The sequence below is a fragment of the Polychytrium aggregatum genome, assembly GCF_025602895.1.
Source record: "Polychytrium aggregatum strain JEL109 chromosome Unknown BJ171scaffold_32, whole genome shotgun sequence".
NCBI lineage: Eukaryota > Fungi > Chytridiomycota > Chytridiomycetes > Polychytriales > Polychytrium > Polychytrium aggregatum.
In genome coordinates, this window is record NW_026516234.1 from 40,562 (window position 1) to 50,485 (window position 9,924).

Sequence of the window (9,924 nt, forward strand, 5' to 3'; positions counted from 1 at the left end):
GTGTTAAATTGTGGTGTTCAATGGGCTTGACCAGTGCCAACTTGATCACCGACGGAATCGAAACCACACACACACGCGTGCGCAGTATGCACGTGATGCACTCCCTGGTCGCCGCCGCCGCCGCCGCTGATTGGTCCGTCTCGGGCAGGGGGGAAAGCTCGTCCTTCCTTCGCATCCCAATCCTCCATCGCATCCTGATCCTCCATCTCGTCCCGATCCTCCATCTCGCCTCCACCGCACCCAGCCGTCTCGCTTCCATCGCATCCTCAGAACTCCTGTCTTGCCGCTGCCATGGAGATCGATCGCGACGTTTCCAGCTTCCTGAACCAGCAGGCCCAGTCAGCCTCCAGCGCCGACGTCCGGGCGGGCTTGCTTGCCTTCAACGACCTCTACGAGAAAAAGTAACCGTCTTCCATCGTGTCCACCGTCCATCGATATCGGTGGCCTGGCACTTGGCCATCCTGTGCAAGATATCGTCCTGCACGATAGCATTTCCCTGCACAGATACGGTCGCCGATCAGCGTTGCTCCGATCTGACCATGCATCTTCCTTCCTGATTCACCAACCAACCGACTCTCCGACCAACCAACTCCCCAACCAACTCACCGGGTGATTTTGTTCAGGCTGTGGCATCAGCTGACCCTGGCGCTGGCCAAGTTCCAGGATCTGCCTGGCGCTGGCCAGTTCCTGATCCCGCTGTGCGAGCACTTCATCTCGGACTGGGAAAAGCACATCAACAAGCTCAGTCTGATCCAGTTTGCCGCCCGCGCCAGCAAGGAGCTCAAGGGTAATGATCGCTCGGGCGTCCTGCGAGCATGTCTGGCCTTCCACATGCCGACGGTTGGGACAGACGCCTGTTCGCTGCATCGCCGAGTGTGCTTCGCCATGCTTGTTGAGCCTGTAGTCGGGGACACCGACCAGCGCGCTCGGTGAAAGGATCAACTTGCGATACCAATCTTCGCTACTGACAGCCGCATTGCTCTGCTCGCAAACCCTCACATCCTCACCTGCGCGCACCCCGTGCATCTGTCGCACCATCTGCTCGCGAATCTGCATCCAGATCCCAAGGCTTCGCTCGAGTTCCTGGCTGCCTATGCCGAGAAGCTCAAGGACAACGATCAAGCCAAAGATGCCTTTGTGCTCGCCACGATGGAGGCCGCCCACTACAAGCTCATCACGGACAATCTGGACGGCTGCCGCGCCGCCATCGATCAGTGCGAGAAGATCCTCGAGCAGCTGACCGCAACTGACCCAACCATCAATGCGTCGTTCTATCGCGTTTCGGCTCACTACTACAAAGTGCGTATCTCTCGCTCGCCTGAGTGGCACAACCCATTTGAGGACGCTCGAGCTGCCCAGCTTCATCGGCGTACATGGATACATCCATGTCCGGATAGCACATGTACCATAGCCTCGAGCGAACCCTGTGCGAGTATGGTGCCCGCTGTGCTCATCAGCCCTTTCCCTCGTCCCCAATGCAGGTCACGGCTGCGTATCCCCAGTACTATCACAGCGCCCTCCTGTACCTGTCCTCGGTCTCGCTCGACGACCTGAGTGTCCAGGAGAAGGTCGAGCGCGCCCATGACCTGGCTCTGAGTGCCATCTTTGGCGCTGGACTCTATAACTTTGGCGAGCTGGTCTGTATCTTGCTCAAGCGCATGCTGCATTGTGCGATGGAACCTGACTGAGGGTTACGACGAGCATCCCGAACTGACCCTGTATCCTCGCTCTTTGTCTCGCACAATCTCCTCGGGGCCATCGGGTCAACCATCTGTCGATGTACATCGTCTCTTGCTACTCGGGCTGTATCGCACACATCTCCTACATCGCTTCCCAGCTGATGCACCCCATCCTGGACTCGCTGAAAGGCACCACCTTCGAGTGGCTACGAAATCTGCTGTTCTGCTACAACACCGGTGACATTGACGGCTTCAACCGCATCACGAGCAGCGCCGAGTTTTTGAAGCAGGTATGTGTGCACCGTCATCCTACCCAGCAGCAGAGCCGCTCTGCCAACACACCTGCACCATGCGGGCACCAGCCTAATCAGCGTACCCTGCGGCCCTTGTAGACCCTCCTCTCCAACTCCCTGGCCTTCCTGCGCCAGAAGCTGTGCCTCATGACCCTCGTCGAGATGGTCTTCCGGAAATCGAAAGAGGAGCGCAGCCGCCTCACCTTCCAGCAGATCTCGACGGAGACACGCGTGACCATGGACGAAGTCGAGCATCTGGTCATGCGTGCGCTCAGTCTGGGGCTCCTGAAGGGCAAGATTGACGAGATCGATCGCGTCGTCGAGGTAACCTTTGCTGGGCGGCAATATTGCATGGGCTGCAGTGCATCCTGGCATACGTGTGCGAGCGGCTCGTCCGCGTGTGAGTCTACAGCAGAACCGACACATGGCGCCGGCGAGATGGCTGATGGGTTCATTCAATCGCTAATGTATTCCTACCGACGTGTCCACACCCGTGCTTCGCTCCAACCACAACTCGATGCAATCCAGGTGTCGTGGGTGCAGCCTCGCGTCTTGGACATGAACCAGATCAAGACGATCAAGGCCCGTATCGAGGAATGGGCAGCCAAGGTCTCGGACCGCGTCGTGTCGCTCGAGAACGAGGATGGAGTCGTCGAGGTGTTTGCCAACTGAGCAGCAGACTCATCATCAAGTGCACCCAATGTGGATCTATATGCTCGGCCATTGTCGGGATCGTAGATGCCTTTGCTTCTCCCTCTTGGCATATACACTCGTCTCGGCCAACGATCGCTCGAGAGTCCACATCCATCCAAAGTGTCAGTGTTGCGTCAGAGGGTGTCATGAGGGCGTGGGAGGTGCGGAGACAGCGATGCGGAGCCAGCGACGGCATTACTGCACAGCAAGCGCTTCAAATGAGGGCCGAGGTCAATCAAGGCCGAGTGTCACCGCGGGAGACCGGTAGAAAGCGCATGGGCATCTCTTGCTGCCGATGGCCCGGCCGTGCAACTGGGACGCCGATGCTTGGGAAAGGACCCGGGTGTCAACCGGCGTGCACGCCAACGTGCAAGCTGGGGCTAATCCAAGTACCGTGGGGACAGGGGAAACTGGCTCTCAATCGAGGGCCGCCATGCATCGGCTCACCCCGAGCCAGTTGCCTCAGTGCCTCGGGGAAGCAGCAGAGGCAACGTTGTGTGCGCGGCAGAGTCCGAGGGGGTCAATCATGCTGGTTTGCGGATACCCTTGATCGATGTCGGAGACACCAATCAGATCGGCCTGTGAGAGTGTCCGGCGCCGATGGTCATGGACAGCGAGAGCCGGTGGAGGACGGCAGGAGTGCAAATGCCAAACCAGTGAAGAGACCAGATCAGCGAATGATTCAAATGAACAAAGTAACCGAACCGAAAGGACCACAGGAGCGCAATGACCATATGAGCGCCGCCATGGCACTTTCACAGCCCGCAATCACAGCTCCGAAATTGCCACAACAACGGCAAAAACACATATTTGCATTTGGCGTGCCACTCGAACGGCCTGTCGATCCGACTCGACATCACTGATTCCACCGCTTTCGTCAACTACTCCCCGCAATCTGATCGACCTGTTCGCACACGACTGATCCGCCTGCGCGCTCGCCGATTGTCTCACTCGGCCATCCCCTGATCATATGGCGGCCTCGGATGGAATCTCGAGCCTTTGCATCATTCGCAACTTTCCGCTCATTGCCACTACGCTGGAGCTGGCGATTGGGGATATCCGTCTTGCAGTCGCACGGGCGGGCCAGCCGATGCCATATCGCACTTGACTCGACTTGACACTGCAATGCAAAGAGAGTTGACCAGTGCCAGGGACCCCCCTTCTCCATCTCTGTTCTTGCAGTAGATATGTCCTTGGACAGCCGCGAATCACTCTGTCGCAGACACTCTTGCACATCCCACCGACAGACTCGCGTATTCGCTTCGAACACCTTCGGCTCAACTGGCTCGCACATATATACACCATCCTTCGGATCATCGTGTGAGGGTGGAGCGCGAGAAATCCGTCTCATCCCCACTTCGATCGTGCCGTGGTTCCCTTCCTCCTTTCGCTCCTTCGCCGACTCCTTTCCTCCTCAGCTGCTCTCGAAAATATCACGATCACCCACCTCGTCCGATCCAACCCAACCGCCTCCGATATCAACACTCGACGTCGTCAGCGACAGGCTTTCCTCGTGAGTTGTGGTCTACCTCACTCTTCAACGACTGAATCCTGCATCATCGCCAAGGATCCACCGCCTCGCATTCCCACGCGGCAAATCGGCACCAAGACTGGCACATTCCCGGCACTCGCCTTCCCAGCGGCTCGCCACATTCCCACGCTTGTATGTGTATCGCATTCGACTTGCGCCCATTACGCCCATTGCCCCGTTTTCGCATGGACACTGCAATAATCTGGCTGACCCTGAAATCGCTCTCGGATCCAGGTTGCAATCTCAAGTTGAGTCCAGCCCCCCTCCCACCAGACACATCCATTGGCATCCAAGCCCAAGAAGGCAGAGGCGACACTGGCACCTCCACCCATCTCCCGGCCGCAAGTGGTTCTGCACGAGAGCACCGATGGCCAACTCACCCTATTGGACGCCAAACTCAGCCTTGGCTCACGAAATCATCATGGCTCTGGTCACGCTAATGTGGACGCTGAGGTAGGGAGCTTACTTCAAAGTCATATTTTTGCGCCAGCGGCGTCGGCAGGACTTTGGCGATACCCCAATACCAATGGCCCAGTCCCCACATTGGGCTGGGATGAACAGCGAGTCCGTGCGGTCGACAGTCCGCGGCGAGTACCAATCGACGCAACGCTGCCTTCGACGGCCGAATGCACTTTTGGACGTCGATACCTTGGAAGCGATTGAACGGGCAAATCTTGGTCGTGGGGCATTGTGCACCCGCTTTCGGTGTGGTGGCCGTCGCTGTTCACCCACGGTGTTAGTGTCGGCAAATTGGATTGGCCAGCGCAACTCCATCAGCCACATCAAACTCAATTGTTTGAGCTTCTCATGTCTGATCAGCTTGCATCTGACGCTCGACCCATTTCCTGCCTCTCTCATCGCACATGCCCATCGCCGGTACCTTCGTCCTACAAACGATCTGGTCTGCCACGATATCATCAATCAGTCTCTTCATCTTTATTCGCAACCGCAATGACGCGCGCATCGGCTCTCGGGCTATAACCTTGACAGTGTTCAGTTCATGTTGCGGATTCATCAGCGCACAAGGTACACCTTTCTTGTCGATATCTTTGATGCTGGAAACCACTGGCGTCGGACTCGGTCAGATCGAAGCAGTCACCTTTGTTGACCTTATACCCCGTCGCTCGCTGATTGTGCTTCTGAACCAACCTCCAGGCATACTCATCATGATTGCCTTTGAGAACGTCTCATGCCATATCACCACATGGATGATCTTGCTGGGCACGGTAAGGGCTCGGCAGCATGCTGGTCCGGGAATATTGGAGGCTCGGACACAGAACCAACACTGCGCTTGATTCTTGCTGCCCTCGATGTTGGATTGATTCTACAGCGTGGCTGCTGTTCTTGGTGGCTGGAGTGATCATCGGCTCGATGAGAACAGTTCGCTGATGCGGGCGGCTTTTCTCGCCGCTGGGCCGTGTTTGTCTTGCTCCTGCGCTCTCCCAGAGCGGATATCTCAGCTCGATATTCTACAGGTTTCTGCGGCTGATCTCGATGGCCCACATCGCCGAGCTGCAGATGCCCTCGGCCGCCAGATTGCACGACCTGGAGGCCCTGCGGCCCTCAATCGGCCGCACTTCATCGACCTTGAACCAGCGGGCCACCGCCATCCTCGCCTATATTCGATCCAACTCTCTCGCCCTCAAGAACTACAGCGGCCTCGCCTTCATCATCGGGGCAGTGCTGCTTACCGTCGGCGCCCAGCTCTGGCTTTCATTTTCGGCAGCCGCCCTCGGCTCGCCCGACACGGTCTGCGTCGAGGATCACTCGACATATATGCTGCCGTTTGTGTGCTTCTGCCTCCTCTACGTCTTTGTGCTGTTCCCGATCGTCATCTGGAAGATCCATGCCCTCAAGATCGTGCATCCGATCCGTGTCGAGATTCTCCGGGCGGCTGTAACTGCCATGGTGTGCACTCCGCTCTTTGCAGTGTGGCAGCGAGCGGTCATGAACAACTTTCCGCAAGTCGGGTATTACTTCCGGGCCTTCATGTGGGTAAAGTATCGTCAAAGCCAAATGTGCCGCTATCGATGTCGATCGAGAATTGCGCCATTAAATCCTGGTTGTGGGTCGGGATTGGGTCGGTTGCATCGGTGATGTCGACAAGTCTGGCTCCATCAACAGCTTTCATCGGGCTGTGTGGTGTGATATGGTCAACGTATGATAATGGTCGCTGTGCTGTCAGTCCCCCATTGATGTTAGTTGTGCTGAGGATGAATGTTAACGCAGCTCGTACTCCGCATCATCCGATCCACAACCCTGTCTCGCGATCCACCCAATCTCCCCCCACGCCGATGCACCCCGTGCAACTAAACCAACACATGTGCAAAAATGGATGCGACTCGAAATGACTTTGGCACCATATCAAATCACCATGTTCTTCGCCATACTGACACTTAGCTGGTCATTCAGTGGGTCGTCATTCATTTCGTCACTGTCGTGCTTCCATTGATTCCCGTACTCCGGAAGCGAAAGCTGAGCGAGTATTCGCTCGAAAACGTCACGTTTGAGCGCTGTCTGTCCGATCCTTATCTCTTCAAGGAGATGTGTGTGATCTCAAACGAAGGTAGGTTGAGATTGATGCAACGGTATGATGTCGCCGCTCCAGTGCAGCACCTTGCTGTGGAATGTGCCAGGTAGAACCGTCTCTGAGACGGCCCAGTGCCCAAGCTTATCGTTCCGCCGGCATGGACGCTCCTCGCCAGTGTTTTGTGTCGAAAATACGTCGTTTATTGCAGCCATCAAGAAGTTGAGGGCACGCAACGCACGGGCTTATGAAGAGTCAGAGTACATCCGTCCCGAGGACCACGTTCAGTTCAATGACATCTATCAGCGCTTCATCCGCAACGATGCGCCATTCGAGCTGAATCTGTCGGCGGACCATCGTATGCAGCTCAAGGATCTGTTCGAGACCACCGGCACAACCAAACGCATTCCATACAACTGCTTCGAGAATGCAAAGAGAGAGACTGAGATTCTGCTGTACCAGGGCGTGTATCCGCTCCTGATCGAGCGGCTGAAGTCGACCCAGTCCTCTCCGACATAGCGCGAAGGCGACGCTATTCCAATCCATCTCCAGCGAAACCCGGCCACAAATGCCGGGTTGTCAGCGTCCAGCCCGCTTGCCGATCTGGACATCAAGCGTGCCTCATATTCGACCCGCATCGTGCGGATCCACTGAACACAGCCCTGCGACCATTATCTCGGGAGCAATTTGCCGCTCTCACATCCACATCCACACCCACCCCCTTGTCGGCTCTGTCCGCTCGGCTGTCACACCGCCTCTCCGCACAGATCCATGTTGTCGCCTCTATACCTCGGCTCACCCGGCATCCGATGGATGTAATACAGCTCCTTAGATTGACTCCTGCTTCGCCCAAACGGACGAACGAACTTGGTGTGGAGAGGAGCGATGGATCGCTTTGTATTGGCGCAGATGATGCACTCTCGCTGCCATACAACGGATGGCGCATCCATGTGCCGCTACAGCTCGGTTGCCGATAGTGTGGATGTGAGTTGATTGATTGATGTACACGCCGTGGCTCATTGGAAAGGACAGGGGTCCAAGACACGGGCACAGGGTCCTAGCGGCTCGCTTGGTTGCGTTGAGTGTGGTATCGGCCAAAGTAGATCGCAGCCAAACAGGATTGGCGTCTGGCAGCAGCATCATCTGGCTCGCCGTTGGGCCGATGGCTTTCTCCAAGGCTTTGCCACACTCAAGGCTGGTCCCATTCCTTCAGGGCTTTCTCCATCGTCACTCGATACTGCAATTCGATGGTGAGGGCTTTGGCGAGCGTCAGATCTCCAGCGCCGAAAGCCTCATCCAGACTGGCAATGGTTTCGTTCATTTTGGCTGCAGTGTTTTCAGCGGCGGAAACAAAATGGGCATGAGCGTGATGACAAGCAGACCCCATGCCGATACTCGCCCAGTTTGTCAGCGCACCGTAGCGTATTCCCAAGTGTTGCCGTCAACTTCATGAGCGGCCAGCAGTTGAAGACGGCTTTTTCAACATCCTTCATGGAATATCCACCGCCGTGGCTTGTGGTGGGCTCCTACCTTTCGTCTCCTGGCGAACCTCCTCCAGATCCTCTTCTCGCTCGGCCTCTTCGATGGCCTCTCGAACTTCCATCACCTCCATCAGCAGCTCTTGATTGACTGGCGCTTCACCCTCCTCGACTTTGACATTGTACAGGCCGAGCTACAGCCACACGCGCGAGTACAGATATACGCCGCTTAGTCCAGCAGCACCACAACCCACCAGACGATCAGTCGGCCATAGCTGAATCTCCAAAACCATCCTGAATCCGTTGGGTTGGAGCGAGTCGGTCGGTCGATCGGTCGGTCGCCTGACTGAAGCACCAATGCGCCAAATTGTGGTGCCATTGCGATCGCTGTTGTTCCCGTTTGCGACACTCGCAGACCAAGGTTCCAGGATGAGGGACGAGCACAGCCTACGGACTTACCATATACTTTGCTCGGGAGAGTGGTTCCCGGAGAGTTTGGTATGCCTTGTTGATCAGCGAGGACTGAACTTCGGAGTATTTGCGCTCCTCCTGCGAGTCGCCCGAATGTTGGTTGGTCGTCCATGGTGGTGCAAAACGATTCAACCACAACAGCAAGCAAATCATGATCAGAACAGACCCCGGGTCGATCCGTGAGCTCGGCTCGCTCCAAGCACCGGTGGCATAGCAAACGCGACGATCTCGGATCTGGTGGACTCTTCTCCATCGGCACCATGTATCCGCGACAGAAACGGCCCTGGCGGCAAGAGCCCCGCCCCATAACCCACAAGATGCGTGCCGTACCGGGCTCTTTTTGGTGAATCCATCGGGGTGGACGGACTGCTGGAGAGTCAGAAAGTTCCGTCGGAGCTGCTGCAGGTCGAGGGCAAACTTGGGATAAAAAATCGAGTCTTCGGCCGAGGCGCCGTCGCAGTCACCGGGTTGACACGACAGACTGGTGTGGGCTGATAGCAGCTCAAAGTATGACGTTCCGAGGGCGACGGGCTGGATCTTGGAGCAGGACCGGCAAAAGACATCGGCGGCGCTCAGAGCGGTATGGCAGGACCAGCACTCCTTGTGTCTTGGAAAGGGACAGAGTCCGAGTGGCGGCGACGGAGGTCGCTGAGGCGCCGAATAGAGACGCACGGCACGGGCATTGTGTGAAGGACAGCAGCAGGACGATGGGAGCGTCGCCGGGACAGCGCGACTGCGGGTGAGGACTGGGCTGAGAGGCGATCTGGACGACGATAGGCCGCGGAGGAACCGGGCAGCGCCGGACTGCTGCATGGGCAACGATTTCATGAGCTGTGCGCGACGGCTGAGTGTGATTGAGCGACCGGGGCGACGGGTGATAGGCGATCGACAGTCAAGATGGCCGAGGCGATAGATGGAAGGTGATGAAAGGTGATGAAAGATGACGCTCGGAAATGCAAGACCGAAACGAGCGAATTCGAAATGGCCGCCGTGTGTGTGTGTGTGTGCAGACGGCGCTGATTGGCCGGCCGCCGCCGCAGTCTCTGTGCAGGATCCAGCTGCGATGGGGCGCGCAGCACTGTCACACATGTGGCACGTTCCTGTGATGCACTGCCACAGCGCACTGCCACGAGTGGCTCGAATGCACTCGAGCCGGCTGCGTCGCCCAGCCCAAGGCCGTCGTCGATCGCCTCCACCAGGGCCGCCATCGCCTGCCTTGATCCAGTCTGCGACGCCGATCCTGTCTCGGACC

General features: G+C 57.2%; 3 protein-coding genes across 3 annotated transcripts; 2 read left to right on the forward strand and 1 right to left on the reverse strand.

The window, feature by feature from the left end:
• Nucleotides 1-184: 184 nt before the first annotated feature.
• On the forward strand, nucleotides 185-2,802 carry BJ171DRAFT_182520 (uncharacterized protein). Its single transcript, XM_053106080.1, has 7 exons — nucleotides 185-401; nucleotides 624-787; nucleotides 1,061-1,299; nucleotides 1,482-1,637; nucleotides 1,838-1,969; nucleotides 2,072-2,296; nucleotides 2,501-2,802. Exons 1-7 carry the CDS (start codon nucleotides 292-294, stop codon nucleotides 2,642-2,644), a joined length of 1,170 nt encoding a protein of 389 aa, XP_052964353.1. The 5' UTR covers nucleotides 185-291; the 3' UTR covers nucleotides 2,645-2,802.
• A 1,850-nt stretch (nucleotides 2,803-4,652) lies between these two features.
• Nucleotides 4,653-7,552, forward strand: BJ171DRAFT_514635 (uncharacterized protein). Its single transcript, XM_053111840.1, has 6 exons — nucleotides 4,653-4,916; nucleotides 5,077-5,222; nucleotides 5,352-5,422; nucleotides 5,643-6,191; nucleotides 6,597-6,762; nucleotides 6,902-7,552. The coding sequence occupies exons 1-6, from the start codon at nucleotides 4,723-4,725 to the stop codon at nucleotides 7,240-7,242; spliced, it is 1,467 nt and encodes a 488-aa protein (XP_052964354.1). The 5' UTR covers nucleotides 4,653-4,722; the 3' UTR covers nucleotides 7,243-7,552.
• Nucleotides 7,553-7,590: 38 nt separating this feature from the next.
• Nucleotides 7,591-9,613, reverse strand: BJ171DRAFT_514640 (uncharacterized protein). The gene is made up of 4 exons (XM_053111841.1): nucleotides 9,003-9,613; nucleotides 8,661-8,750; nucleotides 8,254-8,395; nucleotides 7,591-8,049 (listed from the first exon to the last, which is right to left on the reverse strand). Exons 1-4 carry the CDS (start codon nucleotides 9,498-9,500, stop codon nucleotides 7,913-7,915), a joined length of 867 nt encoding a protein of 288 aa, XP_052964355.1. The 5' UTR covers nucleotides 9,501-9,613; the 3' UTR covers nucleotides 7,591-7,912.
• Between the last annotated feature and the right edge of the window lie 311 nt (nucleotides 9,614-9,924).

Coding starts and splice junctions, on each gene's coding strand:
- BJ171DRAFT_182520 (XM_053106080.1), top strand. CDS start 292: ATGGAGATCGATCGCGACGTTTCCAGCTTCCTGAACCAGCAGGCCCAG. Junction 1,300..1,481: donor TTTCGGCTCACTACTACAAA/GTGCGTATCTCT, acceptor TCCCCAATGCAG/GTCACGGCTGCGTATCCCCA. Junction 1,970..2,071: donor GCGCCGAGTTTTTGAAGCAG/GTATGTGTGCAC, acceptor CGGCCCTTGTAG/ACCCTCCTCTCCAACTCCCT.
- BJ171DRAFT_514635 (XM_053111840.1), top strand. CDS start 4,723: ATGGCCCAGTCCCCACATTGGGCTGGGATGAACAGCGAGTCCGTGCGG. Junction 5,423..5,642: donor GGATGATCTTGCTGGGCACG/GTAAGGGCTCGG, acceptor GCGCTCTCCCAG/AGCGGATATCTCAGCTCGAT. Junction 6,192..6,596: donor ACTTCCGGGCCTTCATGTGG/GTAAAGTATCGT, acceptor ACTGACACTTAG/CTGGTCATTCAGTGGGTCGT.
- BJ171DRAFT_514640 (XM_053111841.1), bottom strand. CDS start 9,500: ATGAAATCGTTGCCCATGCAGCAGTCCGGCGCTGCCCGGTTCCTCCGC. Junction 8,396..8,660: donor TCTCCCGAGCAAAGTATATG/GTAAGTCCGTAG, acceptor GTGTGGCTGTAG/CTCGGCCTGTACAATGTCAA. Junction 8,050..8,253: donor GGTTCGCCAGGAGACGAAAG/GTAGGAGCCCAC, acceptor AAAACACTGCAG/CCAAAATGAACGAAACCATT.